Source organism: Neoarius graeffei, chromosome 18 (genome assembly GCF_027579695.1).
Source record: "Neoarius graeffei isolate fNeoGra1 chromosome 18, fNeoGra1.pri, whole genome shotgun sequence".
NCBI lineage: Eukaryota > Metazoa > Chordata > Actinopteri > Siluriformes > Ariidae > Neoarius > Neoarius graeffei.
In genome coordinates, this window is record NC_083586.1 from 26231161 (window position 1) to 26251146 (window position 19986).

The 19986-nt window shown below is 41.1% G+C and overlaps 1 protein-coding gene across 1 annotated transcript in view; it reads left to right on the forward strand.

The window, feature by feature from the left end:
• The window catches only part of dmd (dystrophin), a 509910-nt gene that overhangs the window by 137669 nt on the left and 352255 nt on the right, over nt 1–19986 (forward strand). Inside the window, exons 23-29 of the mRNA XM_060898614.1 lie at nt 259–471; nt 9419–9532; nt 9636–9791; nt 9930–10100; nt 13887–14069; nt 14160–14294; nt 18222–18374. Of these exons, the coding sequence (XP_060754597.1) occupies nt 259–471; nt 9419–9532; nt 9636–9791; nt 9930–10100; nt 13887–14069; nt 14160–14294; nt 18222–18374 (1125 nt within the window). The remainder of the gene's footprint in view (nt 1–258; nt 472–9418; nt 9533–9635; nt 9792–9929; nt 10101–13886; nt 14070–14159; nt 14295–18221; nt 18375–19986) is intronic.

The window sequence follows — 19986 nt, forward strand, 5'->3', positions numbered from 1 at the left end:
TAAATGGAAAGGTGGGAAACATTTGGTCTTATAATGGGGATGACCTCTGTATTGTTCTTGGCAAGTTGGAGCAGTAAAACACTGTCTAAAATGTACCCCGCATGGTCCATTACTTAGAAGGAAGGGGAAGCTGTAAGCAGATACTGTACTTACATGGCTGGATGAGTTTGCTAGTTTTTTTTTAATGAGTATGATTTGAGTAAGTCATGAATGCCTTGAAACAACCAGTACATTAATTTAACAATGGTATTTTCTCAGGCAATTCAAGCAGAACAACAAGAGCACCAGAGTAAAATGGACAATCTTAATAAGATGGCTGAACAGGTGTACCAGAAAGCTCCCCCTGAGATATCTCAAAGGTATCACTTCGAGATGGACAGTATGATGGCCTGTTGGAGACATATGTGTGAACAACTAAGAGAAAACGTACAAAAATTGCAGGAGCACATGACCAAGCTGCAGCAGTTCCAAGTAGGTGTTTGTTTAGTTTATATTACATTAAGTAATCAAAGTCTGCTTGGAGGCCTTTCCCAGGGCCTTTTATCCACTTTTATAAACTATAAAATGGTATGTCTGAGAATGAACATTGTAATAACTGATGATATAAACTGATTATAAATGCTGTTATTTATTATTTTTCATTAAGCTTTTGTCATTATATGTTTTTATATGCACTTTTCACCATCAAACTAATGTATATCCAGCTAATCTCTGGTTTATCCTTTTAAAATTTACACATACTTTATTTAGACTGTGTGTGTGTGTCCACCAGATTTTCATACCAGATGCTCAGATTATGGATTTTGAGTTATACCTGCTGCATTACACTACCAAGCCTTCATATCCAGGAAATACAAACCAAAGTGAAATTGGACCAAGGGAAGTTACTATAAATCTGATGTGAAATCATATGCACGCAACCCAAAATGGTCCATTTTCCAGGCACTGACTGCAGATGATACAGAACCTTGTGAATCCATCAGGAGACAATCTCGACTGTAGATTATTGGCGAATTTTCCAGATTTGTTGAGCAACAGACTACAAAATGTTACTCGGAAGGTCAAGAAAGCACGTGGTGAACTGTTAGCGCCATCAAGCGAATGTTGCGCAAAAACTGCGCTCGCATGATTGATGCATTTTCACTACAAATCAAAATGTAATTCGCCGATTTTATGGCAGAAGGAAGATCTATATTTGTCTCAGTCATGGATGATCTTAAAAGTGGTAAATGTATCCTGTAGGGGTGCTATTGGGGTGATTATTCGTTGATAGTTATTGGCTCAGTGAGTGAAAACGGTGCAAAATATGACACACTTTTCAACACCATTTCTACGCATTCTGTAAACAGAGCATCTGGTATAAAAATCCTGTGGCGACACACACACACATTTTATATATATATATATATATATCCATCATCTGTAGCCGCTTATCCTGTGCAGGGTCGCAGGCAAGCTGGAGCCTATCCTAGCTGACTATACAGGGTACACCCTGGATAAGTTGCCAGGTCATCGAAGGGCTAACACATACAGACAAACAACCATTCACACCTACGGTCAATTTAAAGTCACCAGTTAGCCTAACTTGCATGTCTTTGGACTGTGGGGGAAACCGGAGCACCTGGAGGAAACCTATGGGGAGAACATGCAAACTCCACACAGAAAGGCCCTCGTCAGCCGCTTGGCTCGAACCCAGGACCTTCTTGCTGTGAGGTGACAGTGCTGCCCCTATATATATACACCACGGGCGATTGCTCTAAGACAACGAAGGAGGCTCAGCCTCCTCTAAAAATGATGAACATCGTGTAGGATGAATTGCGCTAGGCTTATGTTATAGCCGACCTTATAACATTGCTATTTCAGATCCAGAATCATAGAAATATATGTGCTCAACCCAACTACAGTGCGAAATCATTCCGTTATAACTTTCCCCAGTTCGCCTAATGTGTGCGCGAGTTTCTCCCCCTCGTGACAACGCGATGCAGCCCAGCGTCAGTGGACTTCAATGGCATTTGGGAGCTCTGCGCTTTTCAATATCAAAATGCAAGACGATTATTGGACAAATACTGCGAAAACACCCGCCCACGGACTCCCAGCCTCAGTGGACTTCAATGGCATTTGGGAGCTATGCGCTTTTCAATCTCAAAATGCAAGACGGTTATTGGACAAATACTGCGAAAACGCCCGCCCACGGACTCCCAGCCTCACATGGGAGGGACATGGCAGTTTCCGCGAGGAGACTGGTGATTGGTGAAAACGGCCGGATATTTTCTTTGATTGACAGCTCGTTTCAACTATAGACAAGCAGTGGTGAATCTCAGTTCAGTCCCATGCGGATTCACAAGTGCTGTGGTGTATTGTAAGAGATCAGCTTATGTTTCGATTTCATTCATTACATACGGTTTCTACCAGCTTTTTTAGTTTGTATATATTTTCATTGTAAATAAAGTGTAAATATAGTGTTGTCAAGTTTGCTATCTTAGTTCCAGAAATTTCGTTTATTTGAGTGACTGAACTTGAACTTGAGGGGGTTAGTCAGCTAGCAAGAAAGCTGCGCACGGATGCCAAGCATTGCTGATTTAATTTTGCCGAAGCCATTTGCCAGTCTTCCTTTCGAGGAAAAAATTAAAATTAAAGAGCAGGGTAGACCAACGCCTCAAATTGACTTGGTGAAAAAGGTAGGGAATAATACTTGTTCCTTTCAGCTCTCCTGGTACGAGAAAGTGAATTGGCTAACAGCAAGTGACCCACATCAACAACAGTAAATAGGCTACTTTAGTAATATGTCATGGATGGACCAAAAATATAGAATCTATTTAAAATGTTTATGCTGAGTATATTATATTGGAATATATATTTTTCTTGATATGAATTAAACACAGCTACAATTTGGAAAACATTTTTCAACAAAAACACAGCCGAGAACATTTCACACTACAGACCTGGATTAAAAGTGAAGGGTTATCAAAATTGTCAATAAAACATTTCTCAGTCAAAATAAGTAAAATATAGGGAAAGTGTCATTGAATGAAATGTGTGGCACCCAGCTCTATGTTTGGCTCCCCAAGGTCAGTGCTTGTGCCTATTCCAGAACACTCTGCTGTTACTGCTGAGGTTCCTGACAAAGAGCTGCTTTCAATAATGATCAATTTTTAAACAACATGCCACAATTTTAAAATATAAAATGTTAAAATATACCCCCCCAACACCACAAGCATGTATATTGGACAGTAGGCTAATGGGCCAAAAGAACCTGTTATTTCACAGTTTGTGACCCTGCCAACAATCAGCCAGATCAGAGGCAAGAGTATGGGCAAAATTAATGTGTTTTTTCTTTTTTCTTTTAAAATCTGGAAATATCGTAACCGACCAGCCTCCCCTGTTTGAAAGACTACCAGCCGCCACTGATATATACACACTACCGTTCAAAAGTTTGGGGTCACTTTGAAATTTCCTTATTTTTGAAAGAAAAGCACTGTTCTTTTCAATGAAGATCACTTTAAACTAATCAGAAATCCACTCTATACATTGCTAATGTGGTAAATGACTATTCTAGCTGCAAATGGCTGGTTTTTGGTGCAATATCTACATAGGTGTATAGAGGCCCATTTCCAGCAACTATCACTCCAGTGTTCTAATGGTACAATGTGTTTGCTCATTGCCTCAGAAGGCTAATGGATGATTAGAAAACCCTTGTACAATCATGTTAGCGCAGCTGAAAACAGTTGAGCTCTTTAGAGAAGCTATAAAGCTGACCTTCCTTTGAGCAGATTGAGTTTCTGGAGCATCACATTTGTGGGGTCGATTAAATGCTCAAAATGGCCAGAAAAATGTCTTGACTATATTTTCTATTCATTTTACAACTTATGGTGGGAAATAAAAGTGTGACTTTTCATGGAAAACACAAAATTGTCTGGGTGACCCCAAACTTTTGAACGGTAGTGTATATACACAGACACACACACTCTTTAGTAATATCTCAGAGTTGTTGAGTCAGGAGCAAATGTGCATAGTGTAAATCATAATGCTAACAATCAACACTGGCACAACAGTAGGAACAGATTCAGAATTTTCAATTTTATTCCTCCTGGATTCTATGAATGAAGACAAACGAGAGTTATAGGGTTTCAGCATGTTCACATGACACATCCTTGATATGCGTCTTCTATCTGGAGTGTCAATCACACTGACTCACTCAATCTTTATCACTCGACATTTCTTTAATGACATAAGGTCCTGAAAATCTGGTAGATAATGCTACTCCAGGAATTGGGGAAAAAAAAAACCATAACCTGATCACCTGCCACAAACATGCATTTCTGAGCTTTACTATCAAAGAACTTCTTCAAAACATGCGTCTTTAAAAGAGTCTCCTTTGCAAAAGCACATGCTGTCTGTTGCTTATTGCAAACAAGGGATATGCAACTAAATGTGAAATGTTCAATATTTAAGAGTTTATCTGTTACCTGCTGAAATTCTGATCTTTTGATCTGAAATCCAAATGTCTTCAGTGTTAACCAAAAACAAAAGAATTGGTTTTGCCGTTCCAGTACCTTCAACAGGGGCGATATAAAGCATTTTATCAGTTCTCTTCAGCAGCACCTTGGGTATTAAGGAGAGAGTGGCATAAGGAAATCACGATAACCCTTCAGCTTTGAAAGTAGGATTCTTCTTCTCACCTTGAAGTTTCTTTGCAACCATGTGTTCAGACTCATTTGTAGTTTATCAAGGAGGGGGTTAAAATTTAGGTGTAACCTCATAGTCTGAAGTCTGTCTACTTTTATTCCCGAGTATGTAATTTGTGCCTTCACTGAAATATTACAAATCAATCATCAATAGACATATTCTTGAATAGCCATGAGCTCACATTTCAGGTAAAGTTTAGGCAAAAATGAGAAGCTCTTGAAAAGAAATTTAGAAAACATTATAATATTGATATCTCGTCAGCTGCACTGTGGGTGTGTGGGTGGGTGGTTGTGTGTGTGTGTGTGTGTGTGTGTGTGTGTGTGTGTGTGTGTGTGTTACAACCTCGGCTCAAAGGGAAGCAACACAATGAGAACACAAAAGCAAAGTTAAAGTATTTATTAAACACAAAAAAGAAAGAAAAGATAAATGGGGAGCAAGCAGCAAGTCCTGCTGCCAGGCAACCAGCAGCAGCAGAGTGTGTGTGTGTGAGAGAGAGAGAGAGAAAGAAAAAAGGGGAGGGTGTGTCCAGGTTTTAAGGGCAGCTCACACCTGCAGATAACCACTGATTACAAGTGAGATGCCTACGTGCAAGAGAGAAAAACACCAGCCACAAACACAGGGCCTGTAACACCCCCACCTTTTATAGGGTTGCTCTAAGGCAACCCAACCTACACAACAAAACACAAAATCTTCTGAAGACCTGCAGAGGGAATCTGCAAGGACATGTCCTGTCCACGAATATGGCAGAACTTCAGGTCGTATCCTTGCAGAAACAAGCTCCATCATATCAGTCTCTGGTTGGAGCCTTTCATACTGTTGATAAGCACAAGTGGATTATGATCTGTATAAACCAACAGTGGAGCACTTGAAACATAAACATCAAAATGCTTCAAGGCAAGAATTAATGCTAAAGCTTCCTTTTCCAATGGTAGAATAGCGCCTTTGGTGGACATCAAATTTCTTGGAAAAATACTACAAAGGATGTTCCACCCCATCACCATCCTGCAATAAAACAGCCCCAGCCCCCACATCACTAGCATCCACAGCTAACTTGAAGGGTGGCACGGTGGTGTAGTGGTTAGCATGGTTGCCTCACAGCAAGAAGGTTCTGGGTTCAAACCCAGCGGCTGGTGAGGGCCTTTCTGTGTGGAGTTTGCCTGACTGCTCCCTGGGCGCTCTGGGCTGCCCACTGCTCTGGGTGTGTGTGTGCGCGTGTGTTCACTGCTTCAGATAGGATAAATGCAGAGGATGAATTTCACTGTGCTTGAAGTGTGCATGTGACGAATAAAGGTTTCTTCTTAAAAACTGGAGCTGAGAGAACAGGTGCCTTGGTCTAGGGGTATGATTCTTGCTCCGGGTGCAAGCGGTCCTGGGTTGCGGTCCTGGGTTCAAGTCCCGGACGAGCCCCCATTATGTTACAGCCCTGGTTCAAAGGGAAGCAACACAATGAGAACACAAAAACAAAGTTAAGGTGTTTATTAAGCACAAAAAAGAAGGTAAAGATAAATGGGGACCAAGCAGCAAGTCCTGCTGCCAGGCAACCAGTTACAGCAGAGTGCACTGTAAAAAATAGAATTACGCTTTGTTCAAGTAATTCCATGTTCACAATTGAATAGACAAGAAAATATCTCATCTCATCTCATTATCTCTAGCCGCTTTATCCTGTTCTACAGGGTCGCAGGCAAGCTGGAGCCTATCCCAGCTGACTACGGGCGAAAGGCGGGGTACACCCTGGACAAGTCGCCAGGTCATCACAGGGCTGACACATAGACACAGACAACCATTCACACTCACATTCACACCTACGGTCAATTTAGAGTCACCAGTTAACCTAACCTGCATGTCTTTGGACTGTGGGGGAAACCGGAGCACCCGGAGGAAACCCACGCGGACACGGGGAGAACATGCAAACTCCACACAGAAAGGCCCTCGCCGGCCACGGGGCTCGAACCCGGACCTTCTTGCTGTGAGGCGACAGCGCTAACCACTACACCACCGTGCCGCCCCATCTATCTATCTATCTATCTATCTATCTATCTATCTATCTATCTATCTATAAATAAAATAAGCTGTTCTCATCTCTCTCATATATATATATGAGAACAGTTTATTTTAAATTTAGAACGTTTATTTTTAACATTTAATATTTTAAAATATGTGCATTGCTGTTAATATCTGCTGCTAACCACTACACCACCGTGCCACCACAAGAAAATATGAATAATTATTAATGAACAGAAAAATCCACATCAAACTGATAGGGTGCACCTCAAAGATGTACAATAGTGAATAATCTGAATTGAAAATACATAATTGCCATAGGTGTTTATTCAGCGCATGCTCTTAATGACCAAGACACGGGGTTTCCTCTCCCAAATGCAAGGGCTGGGCAATGTGGTTCTCTCTCCGGTTGAAGTTCATGTTGTCGTGGCTCAGGTGGATAAGGCGCTATACCATAAATCCGGGGACCCAGGTTCGATTCCGACTTGAGGTCATTTCCTGATCCCTCCCCATCTCTCTCTCCTGCTCATTGCCTGTCTCTACACTGTCCTAACCAAATAAAGGTGAAAAAAAGCCCCCAAAAAATTGATAACCTCAATTGCCTTTTTGTACTACTGTGAATGCCACTGTTCAGCAAAAAGAGAAATCTATGTTGGCAGAATGAGGAATTGAAAATTGACTTAATTAAGAATTCTTAATAAAGATAAGTGTTATCATAGTTTGGATTATCATGGGCACATCGTTGGCAAAACATAAAATTCTTAATGCAGACGGTTGCCTTGAAATTTCAAGTATTCTCAACTATTCTTTTTTTACAGTGTGTGTGTAAGAGAGAAAGGGAGGGTGTGTCCAGGTTTTAAGGGCAGCTCACACCTGCAGGTAACCACAGATGATTCCAAGTGAGACACCTACATGCAAGAGAGAAAAACACCAGCCACAAATACAGGGCCTGTAACAGTGTCTGATAACCACCTATAAATAAGCATTTGGATTGTAATAATTATTAATTTTATATTAAAAGAAAATGAATTGCTCTGTGTTTTGACTAAAGAAAAATAACATTAAAAAGTAAAACTTTTGGAAACATTCGCAAAAGTAATTATTATATTTTGCCCCACCAGTTGCTTATTTCCTTGTGTTTATTGACAATGAATATATAGCCATTAGCACTGTTGCCTCACAGCAAGAAGATTCCGGGTTCGAACCTCACGACCGACAGGGGCCTTTCTGTGTGGAGTTTGCATGTTTTCCTTGTGTCTGTGTGGGTTTCTTCCAGGTGCTCCGGTTTCCTCCCACAGTCCAAAGACATGCAATTAGGTTAACTGGCTACTCTAAGGCCAAGTTTACATTAGACCATATCTGTCTCGTTTTCTTCGCGGATGCACTGTCCGTTTACATTAAAACGCCTGGAAACGCCGGGAAACGGGAATCCGCCAGGGTCCACATATTCAATCCAGATCGTGTCTGGTCCGGTGCTGTGTAAACATTCAGAATACGCGGATACGCTGTGCTGAGCTCTAGCTGGCGTCGTCATTGGACAACGTCACTGTGACATCCACCTTCCTGATTCGCTGGCGTTGGTCATGTGACACGACTGCTGAAAAACGGCGCGGACTTCCGCCTTGTATCACCTTTCATTAAAGAGTATAAAAGTATGAAAATACTGCAAATACTGATGCAAATACTGCCCATTGTGTAGTTATGATTGTCTTTAGGCTTGCCATCCTTCCACTTGCAAGTGGTAAGTGACTTGCGCACAGCGGCTCAGTCCCGAATCACTGCTCGTGCGCTTACCTCGCGCGCTCTGTGAGCTGCGCAGGGCCGGAGTGCGCACCCTCCAGAGGGCACTCGCTGTTCAGGGCGGAGTGATTTGGAGCGCAGCCGCTGAGGAGGAAGCGATGAGCCGCACTGACACATTTCTCAACTTACATCATGTGATTAGCGTATCCGTGTATTGGCGTTGCTGTGTGCACGCTAATCATTTTTAAAAACGTTAATCTGATGATCCGCTGATACGGTCTAATGTAAACCCCACCTAAATTGCCCATAGGTGTGAATGTGTGTGAATGGTTGAGGGGGAAATTTTTCTATAATAATCCACTAGAAGGCAACAGGAAGCAACCACTGTAATTTTTCCCTAGAAACTTGATGGCGGGGCGGCACGGTGGCGTAGTGGTTAGCGCTGTCGCCTCACAGCAAGAAGGTCCTGGGTTCGAGCCCCGGGGCCGGCGAGGGCCTTTCTGTGTGGAGTTTGCATGTTCTCCCCGTGTCCGCATGGGTTTCCTCTGGGTGCTCCAGTTTCCCCCACAGTCCAAAGACATGCAGGTTAGGTTAACTGGTGACTCTAAATTGACCGTAGGTGTGAATGTGAGTGTGAATGGTTGTCTGTGTCTATGTGTCAACCCTGTGATGACCTGGCGACTTGTCCAGGGTGTACCCCGCCTTTCGCCCGTAGTCAGCTGGGATAGGCTCCAGCTTGCCTGCGACCCTGTAGAAGGATAAAGCGGCTAGAGATAATGAGATGAGATGAGATGAGATGAGAACTTGATGGCTGGAGTCATCAGAGCGGCCACGTCACTGTAGTGATGTGCCAAATAGATAGATATAGCCACTATGATATTTTAACCAACTCTCACAATATCAGTATTAACCAAGTAATACCATCACACATGTAAGGAAAGAGGAAAACACCTTCCTTCTCTAATGCAACTAAACTATATTTTACAATTAGAATGACACAAAGACCCTGCAGAAGTGGATGGCTGAGGTTGATGTTTTTCTGAATGAGGAGTGGCCAGCTTTAGGAGATTCAGAGGCTCTTGAGAAGCAACTAGAACAGTGCACTGTGAGTCTTTAATTATTTACTGTCTTTGTTGACCAAAATGGTATTGAAAATGCAGATGGATGGGCTGACTGACTGGTTGAAAAAGCTTTTTTTTTTTGGCTAGGCCTTAGTTACTGACATTCACACTGTCCAACCAAGTCTTAATGGCATTAATGAGGTTGGACAGGTCTTGAAGAAGGAAGCAGAGCCACAATTTGCTGTCAAAATACAAAAGATGCTTGACGACCTCAATTCTCAGTGGGAACTAATTTGCAAACAGGTAATAATTGGTAGTTCTAATAAAAGTTTAATAAAAAAAAATACATTCAATAAAGGATTCATCAGTGTGTGTCTACCTGATTTTAATTTTCATTCTATAAAATGAATTGCTGTCATGTATTTGTGGTTTTCTCTTTAGGCATATGCAAAAAAATCTGCCTTGAAAGGTGGACTGGATATGACTGTGAGTTTGAAGAAGGAAATGCAAGAGATGCAAGAGTGGATTACACAAGCAGAGGAAGATTATCTGGAGAGTGATTTCCATTATAAAACACCTGAAGAACTCTATACCGCTGTGGAGGAACTTAAGGTTTGTGTTTTTCAAACTAAAAGCCTGGCTTTTTAAATGTTGTTTTCCAAAAAGGTCTATATTGTTTCTTATGACAATATTAAGAGGGTTAAGTTCAAACACCTGATTTTCAGAAACCATAATCTGGTTTTTAAAAAAATCTATTTTTACGAGAAATCTTCCTTTAATAGCAACTTGATATCTATGTTCAGATGCTCCTCAATACCTGATCAACTGAATCAGGTGTGTTGGGGTTTATAAATGATTAAATCTCATCTGGACATTTATCATCAACAACAACAAAATGTTAAGGCAATTATCTTAATTGTCTCATCTCATTATCTCTAGCCGCTTTATCCTTCTACAGGGTCGCAGGCAAGCTGGAGCCTATCCCAGCTGACTACGGGCGAAAGGCGGGGTACACCCTGGACAAGTCACCAGGTCATCACAGGGCTGACACATAGACACAGACAACCATTCACACTCACATTCACACCTACGGTCAATTTAGAGTCACCAGTTAACCTAACCTGCATGTCTTTGGACTGTGGGGGAAACCGGAGCACCCGGAGGAAACCCACACGGACACGGGGAGAACATGCAAACTCCACACAGAAAGGCCCTCGCCAGCCCCGGGGCTCGAACCCAGGACCTTCTTGCTGTGAGGCAACAGCGCTAACCACTACACCACCGTGCCGCCCTTATCTTAATTGTAATATATTTAAAAACATAAGTGTAGCTAAAATAAAATGTTCCTTTTATATAGTTTGTGTGCATGTTTAAGAATAAGGTACCATTGCAGTCCAGTCAAAGATAAGAAACTGGGAGTTACTTATACAGTGGAGTTTGAAAGTTTGTGAATCTTTTACAATGTTCTACATTTCTGCATAAATATGACTGAAAACATCATCAGATTTTCACACAAGTTCTAAATAGATAATGAGAATGAAATTAAACAAATAAGAAAAAAATATTATACTTGGTCATTTATACATCAAGGAAATGTTCCAATATTACATATAAGTGAATGGCAAAATTATACGAACCTTGCCTTTCAGTATCTGTTGTGATCCCCTTATGCAGCAATGACTGCAACTAAATGTTTCTGTAAACTGTTGACCAGTCCCGCTCATCAGCTTGGAGGAATTTTAGCCCATTCCTCTATACAGAGCAGGTTTAGTTCTGGGATTTTGTTGGGTTTCCTCACATGAATAGTTCACACAAAATTCCTTTTGGATTAAGGTCAGGACTTTGACTTGACTATTCCTAACATTAATTTCATTCTTCTTTAACCTTTCTTTGGTAGAATGACTTGAGTGCTTAGGGTCGTTGTCTTGTTGCATGACCCACTTTGTCTTAAGATTGAGTTCATGGACAGATGTCTTGACATTTTCCTTCAGAATTTGATGGAATAATACAGAATTCACTGTTCCATCAATGATGGCAAGCCATCATGGCCTAAGTACAGCAAAACAGGCCCAAACCATGATACTATCTCCTCCACGTTTCACAGATGGAATAAGGATCTCATGCTGGAATGCAATGTTTTCTTGTCTCCAAATATAATGCTTCTCATTTCAACCAAAAAGTTCTAATTTGGTCTCATCGATCCATAAAATGTTCCAGTAGTCTTCTGGCTTGTCCACATGATCTTTAACAAACTGTAGTTGGGCAGCAATGTTCTTTTGGAGAACAGTAGTTTTCCCCTTGCAACCTTGTATGTGCACACCATTGTTGTTCACTGTTCTCCTGATGGTGGACTCATGGATATTAACAATAGCCAAATGTAAGAGAGGCCTTTAGGCCAAGTTTACATTAGACCGTATCTGTCTCGTTTTCTTCGCGGATGCACTGTCCGTTTACATTAAAACGCCTGGAAACGCCGGGAAACGGGAATCCGCCAGGGTCCACGTATTCAATCCAGATCGTGTCTGGTCCGATGCTGTGTAAACATTGAGGATACGCGGATACGCTGTGCTGAGCTCTAGCTGGCGTCGTCATTGGACAGTGTCACTGTAACATCCACCTTCCTGATTCGCTGGCGTTGGTCATGTGATGCGACTGCTGAAAAATGGCGCGGACTTCCGCCTTGTATCACCTTTCATTAAAGAGTATAAAAGTATGAAAATACTGCAAATACTGATGCAAATACTGCCCATTGTGTAGTTATGATTGTCTTTAGGCTTGCCATCCTTCCACTTGCAAGTGGTAAGTGACGCGCATGCCCGACATGCACTGAGAGCACACACACAGCGGCTCAGTCCCAAATCACTGCTCGTGCTCTCCACTCGCGCACTCTGTGAGCTGCGCAGGGCCGGAGTGCGCACCCTCCAGAGGGCACTCGCTGTTCAGGGTGGAGTGATTTGGAGCGCAGGATGCCTGCGGAGCCGAGCGTATCCGTGTATTGGCGTTGCTGTGTGCACGCGAATCGTGTATTGGCATTGCTGTGTGCACACTAATCGTTTTAAAAACGTTAATCTGATGATCCGCTGATACGGTCTAATGTAAACCCCACCTTAGTTGCTTAGAAATTACCCTGGGTTCCTTTGTGACCTCACAGACTATTGCATGCCTTGTTGTTGGAGTGATCTTTGTGGGTTGACCACTCCTGGGGAAGGTAACGGTGATCTTGAATTTCCTCCATTTGTCTGACTGTGGATTGGTGGGCCAAACTCTTGAGAGATTGTTTTGTAAACTTTTCCAGTCTGATGCGAATCAACAATTCTTCTTCTGAGGTTCTTAGAAATCTTCTTTGTTTGTGCAACTTCCACAACATGTGTCATGAAGATTAGACTTTAATAGATCTCTGTTCTTTAAATAAAACATACTTGATTGTCACCCCATTGATTGAAAATACCAGACTCTAATTTCATCTTCACATTAACTGCTAATCCTGGAAGTTCACATGCTTTTGCCACTCACTTATATATAATACTGGATCATTTTCCTCAATAAATGAATGACCATGTATAATATCCACCCATCCATTATCCACAGCCACTTATCCTGTGCAGGGTCGGGGGCAAGCTGGAGCCTATCCCAGCTGACTATGGGTGAGAGGCGGGGTACACCCTGGACAAGTCGCCAGATCATCGCAGGGCTGACACATAGAGACACACAACCATTCACACCTACAGTCAATTTAGAGCCACCAATTAGCCTAACCTGCATGTCTTTGGACTGTGGAGAAAACCAGAGCATCCAGAGGAAACCCACACAGACATGGGGAGAACATGCAAACTCCACACAGAAAGGCCCCCATTGGCCACTGGGCTCGAACCCAGGACCTTCTTGCTGCGAGACGACAATGCTAACCACTACACCACCGTGCCGTCTTCCTTGTATAATATTTTTTGTCTAACTTTTAAAACTGGGTTCTCTTTATCTACTTTTTGGACTTGTGTGAAAATCTGATTTTTATTGTTATTTAGTTTTATTCTTTTAGTCACTGGTTTTATTTATGCAGAAATGTAGAGAATTCTAAAGGGTTCGCAAATGTTCAAGCACCACTGTATTGGCTATGTGAGTTGAAATGCCTTTTTTACACATATATTTGGATATTATCAAAAAGTTGAAATTAACAAGGAATTTATTGGTTGCTTGTTCAGTTTCTCATAAATCAGTTGTGCCAAAATATCTTGACAGGGTAACTCCTTAACATTCAGTTTTTTGCTACAGAAGCAAAATTATGCCCATCTTTTAACATTCTTTAACATCAGAGGGAGTTTGTAAAACTAAATGCAGAAGAAAAAATACCTTGTATGTGTCTCATGTGTTTTTTTTTTCACTCTCCTGATCAACAATCAGAGAGCTCAAGAAGAAATCCATCAGAAAGAAATAAAGGTAAACCTTCTGAAAGATAAAATCACCAGTTTCATTGCAAAGGCTCCACCCACAGCCCATGAGGCCCTAAAGGCAGAACTAGACGTTTTGACTTCCAACTACCAGCGACTATGTAGTCGGCTTGATGGGAAATACAAGACATTAGAGGTAATCTAACTGGTGTAAATATAAATATTTCCATCATTCATCCACAGAGGACATCCAACCTAATGCATCATGCATTTGTATCAATTGCAGGAGGTGTGGGCATGCTGGTGTGAACTGCTGTGCTACTTGGAACAGGAAAATACTTGGATGGATCTACTAGAGCAGCAACTTAATGAGATAGATAGCTTTCAAGGAGGAGCAGACAAAACAGCTGAGGGTCTGGCTGTAAGTAGTTGGACTCTTAAACCTTTTTTTTTTTAATAGAATCATTTGAATCAGTTTGATATACATTGGGACCTGTGTTGCATATGTGCATTTGTAATTTTAACACAGGTCCTGATGTTGACATTGTGATCAACAGGAACAGGGCCTCCCTTTGCTATCAAAACATCTCAAACAGCTTGAGATTACTTTTGCTTTATGACATAGTGCATTATTGTTCTGGAAGTAGCCTTTACAACAAGGGTAACTTGTGGCCATGAAGGGATGTACATGGTCAGCAACAGTACTCAAATAGGCTGTGGCTTTCAAGAGATGGTAAAATTGGTACGAATGGGCCCAAAGTGTGCCAAGAATACATTCCCCACACCATTACACCACCTCCACCAGCCTAGACTGTTAACACAAGGCAGGTTAGGTCCATTGATTCATGCTGTTGGTGACCCTACCCTTTCTGTACCTCAACAGAAAATAAAAATGAATCAGACCAGGCTATGTTTTTCCAGTCTTCATCTGTCCAGTTTTGGTATGCCCACTGCAGCCTTAGCTTTCTGTTTTTGACTGACAGAAGTGGAACCCAACATGTTCTTCTGCCATTGTAGTCCATCTGCCTCAAGGTTCCACATGTTGTGCATTCTGAGAAGCTTTTATTCCCCACAAAAATTGTACATAGTGGTTATCTAAGTTACTGCAGCCTTTCTGTCAGCTCAATTCCAGTCTGGTCATTTTCTGTTGACCTCTCTCAACAACAAAGCATTTCCTTCTGCAGAACTGCTGCTCACTGGATTTTTTTTTCTTTATTGCACCATCTCATCTCATCTGTAGCCGCTTTATCCTGTTCTACAGGGTCGCAGGCAAGCTGGAGCCTATCCCAGCTGACTACGGGCGAAAGGCGGGGTACACCCTGGACAAGTCGCCAGGTCATCACAGGGCTGACACATAGACACAGACAACCATTCACACTCACATTCACACCTACGGTCAATTTAGAGCCACCAGTTAACCTAACCTGCATGTCTTTGGACTGTGGGGGAAACTGGAGCACCCGGAGGAAACCCGCGCGGACACGGGGAGAACATGCAAACTCCGCACAGAAAGGCCCTCGTCGGCCACGGGGCTCGAACCCGGACCTTCTTGCTGTGAGGCGACAGCGCTAACCACTACACCACCGTGCCGCCCCCAAATTCCAGATTATCTGACCTGAAAATATCACCCACATGAATCATGCAGATCTGTAAAAAAAAAAATGCTGGGGTGGAGTGGGGGGCATGAGCTGTTGTATCTATAGGCTGAAGTGCATGATCTCTTTCTTTTCCAGATATCCACCAGGATGTTTGTTTGCATTCAGCTTAAACATGCCCAATTCTGCACCTGCACACGTGTGCAGGAGGATGTTTTAAGTAACCCCCCACCCCACTTCTAGCACTAAAATGCAAGTGGTAGCTTACATAGTCAGTTGAGAAGAAGATCGCTGTTTCAGATCAGATAATTCAGGAATGTAATGCTAGAGTGGCTAATCAGTAGAACTGGGAGAATTCATGGTGGTGTGTGTGTGTGTGTGTGTGTGTGTGTGTGTATATATATATATATATATATATATATATATATATATATATATATATATATATATATATAATGTATGTATATGTGTGTATATATATATATATATATATATATATATATATATATATATATATATATATATATATATATATATATACACACACACAGTGGCTTGCCAAAGTTTTCATCTCCCTGGGTGTTTGTCCTATTTTGTTGCATGACAAGCTGGAATTAAAATGGATTTTTGGAGGGTTAGCACCATTTGATTTACACAACATGCCGACCACTTTAAAGGTGAAAATTGTTGTTTTACTGTGTGACAAACAATAATTAAGATGGAAAAAACAGGAATCTGGAATGTGCATACTGTAGGTGTTCACCCCCTTTCGTATGAAAACCCGAAATAAGAGCTGGTCCAACCAATTCACTTCGTAAGTTACATAATTAGTTGATTGAGATTCACCTATGTGCAATCAAAGTGTCACATGATTTGTCACATGATGTCTGTATAAATCAACCTGTTCTGGAAGGACTCTGATTCTGCTACACTACTAAGCAAGCAACACGAAAACCAAGGAGCCTCCAAACAGGTCAGAGACAAAGTTGTGAAGTATAGATCAGGGTTGGGTCATAAAAAAAAATCCCACACTTTGAATATCCCATGGAGCACCATTAAATCCATTATACCAAAATGAAAAGAATATGGCACCACTACAAACCTGACAAGATAAGGCCGCCCACCAAAACTCACAGACCAGACAAAGAGGGCATTAATCAGAGATGCAATAAAGACACCAAAGATAACACTGAAGGAGCTGCAAAGATCCACAGCAGAGATAGGAGTATCTGTCCATAGGACCACTTTAAGCCATACACTCCACAGAGTGGGGCTTTATGGAACAGTGGCCAGAAAAAAAGCCATTGCTTATGGAAACACATTTGGAGTTTGCCCAGCAGCATGTGGCAGACTCCCCAAACACATGGAAGAAGATTCTCTGGTAAGATGAGACTAAAATTGATCTTTTTGGCCATCATGGGAAATGCCGTGTGTGGTGCAAACCCATCACCCTGAGAACACCATTCCTACAGTGAAACATGGTGGTGGCAGCATCATGCTGTGGGGATGTTTTTCATCTGTAGGGACAGGAAAGCTGATCAGGACTGAAGGAAAGATGGATGGCACTAAATACAGGGTAATTCTGGAGGAAAACCTGTTTGAGTCAGCCAGAGGTTTGAGGCTGGGATGAAGGTTCACGTTCCAGCAAGACAATGACCCTAAACATACCGCTAAAGCTACACTGGAGTGGTTTAAAAGGAAACATTTAAATGTCTTGGAATGGCCTAGTCAAAGCCCAGACCTCAATCCAATTGAGAATCTGTGGCATAACTTGAAGATTGCTGTACACCAACGCAACCCATCTAACTTGAAGGAGTTGGAGCAGTTTTGCCTTGAGGAATGAGCAAAAAGTCCAGTGGCTAGATGTGCTAAGCTAATAGAGACATACTCCAAGGGACTTGCAGCTGTAATTGCAGCAAAAGGTGGCTCTACAAAGTATTGACTTTGTGTTTGTGTGTGTGTGTGTGGGGGGGATACCTATGCACACTCCAGATTTCTGTTTTTTCATCTTAATTATTGTTTGTGTCACAACAAAACAATTTTCACCTTTAAAGTTGTAGACATGTTGTGTAAAAGGTGCTAACATTGGCGTTATCTTAACCAAGTAATATTCATAATTAGTATGTAATAAAAATATAGTAAATAGCTCTATTCAACAACTTGTCATAATCCATATTATGTCACAAACCATTTAACTAAGTAAAGAGAAATGACAGACCATCATTAATTTAAGACGTGAATTATCTTTAAATTAATAAAAACAAAGAAAAATCATTGAATTCGGAAGTATGTCCAAACTTTTGACTGGTACTCTCCCAAAGCATTACAACAACAAGATCCTTAACACATGAGCTCATTGGCCATGCCTGGTGGAGGTAATGTCATGGCTTGGGCTTGCATGGCTGTGGCAGGAGGAACAGACTCACTAATCTTTATTGATGATGTAACTAATGATTCTTTTGCAAAAAAAAAAAACATTTGGTCTTCCTATTCTAATACTTTTGGAGGGGACTGTGCACCACTTCATTTTTTGTACATCTACAACATAAGACCTGCCAAGAAAGGAGTTCCAGGAACACGTGCAAGATAAGCTCAAACAGTAGATGGCAGGAGGGACCTGTTGCTGGAGGGATCTGGGACCAATACAGAGCCTGAAAATCAGATTACATGATCAGACTTGGTTTACTAAATTTTATAAAGCCATTGATTTCATGTTTTATTTAATGTCTGTGTCTGTCTTCTTTTCATTCCAGTACTTGGATACCATGATAAAAGAACATCCTGAGTATAATCGTAACCAAATACGTGAGTTGGCACAAACTCTTATGGATGGAGGAGTCCTTGATGAGCTCATTCATAAGAAGGTGGAAAATTACTACATTCGCTGGGATGAACTTATGCAAAGGGTATGAATTTCACAGCACATGTAGTATTGATGTAATCGTTATTTTAAAGTTTAAACACATCAATGATTTGCAAATATTCACATTCTGTTTTTATTTATGTTTTACAGTGTCCCAGCTTTTTTGGAATTGGGGTTGTAAATAAAAACAGAATGTGAAAATTTGCAAATCATGGAAACCCTATATGTCATTGAAAACAGTACAAAGACAACATATCATATGTTGAAACTGAGGAATTTTATTGTTTTTTGAAAAATATATGCTCATTTTGAATTTGATAGCAGCACGTTTCAGAAAAGTTGGGATGGGGTAACAAAAGACTTAAAAAGTTGTATAATGCTAAATAATAATAATAATAATAATAATAATAATAATAATAATAATAATAATTTGGTTAATTGACAGCAGGTCAGTAACATGATTGGGTATAAAAAGAGCATCCCAGAGAGGCTGAGTCTCTCAAAAGTAAAGATGGGTTGGGGTTCACTGCTCTGTGAAAGACTGCATGGGCAAACAGTGTGCAACAATTTAAGAATAACATTCCTCAATGTAAAATTGCAAAGAATTTGGGGATCACATCATCTATGGTACATAATATCATTAAAAGTTTCAGTGAATCTGGAGAAATCTCTGTATGCAAGAGACAAGGCTGAAAACTGACATTGGATGCCTGTGATCTCTGGGCCCTCAGGCGACATTGCATTAAAAGTAGACGTGTCTGTAGTGGAAATCACTGTATGGGCTCAGGAACACTTCAGAAAACCATCGTCTGTGAAAGCAATTCATTACTGCATCCACAAATGCAAGTTAAAACCATATATAAACAATATCCTGAAACTTCTCTGGGCCTGAGCTCTTTTACAATAGACTGAGGCTTCTCAAAGATTAGGCCTTTCCTGGATACTGATTTTGTACTGTCATGGAAACTCTCTCAAGCAAGAATAATCCAGGGTCAAAGAGTTTGTGGAAAAGTTAGACTTTTATTAAATCAATAACAAAAGCCAAGTCAGTCTGCAGAATGATCCGAATCAAAATCTAAGGGTTCCTCGTTTTATACAGTTTCAAAATAATACAGTTTATGTGAATAATCTCATCGGTTAACATGTCACATCATACCTCATCAACATTTTCTGTTGGTCAGTACATCTCACGCTTCTCATATTTTTTATCGACCAGGCCAAACATTCCAGTACATAAATGCACAATCCAGGAAGAGTTAAAACATATGAGAAGTGATGGATCTTGAACAACACACTGTTCAGAGTGCACAGTACATGATTCAAAATGACTGGAGCCAAATCAGCATATAAAGATTGATACAGGCTGCAGGTGCAGAACTAGCACAACACTTGATAAAAAGTAGTCCATAAGGCAGAATGATTCAGAGTGCACAATACATGATTCAAAATGGCTTTGGCCAGACCACCACAACATATGATAAAAAGTGACATGATGCAGGTGCAGAGCTTAGCACAACACAAGAACAATGCAGTAACAATGCATTGTTAGCACATGCAAGAACAATCTACAGTAACACTGAAACAACTAGTAACTCAATGTTCCAATATCCACAAACAGCAACTGCTATCACAACTAGAGATCAATGAGATACATC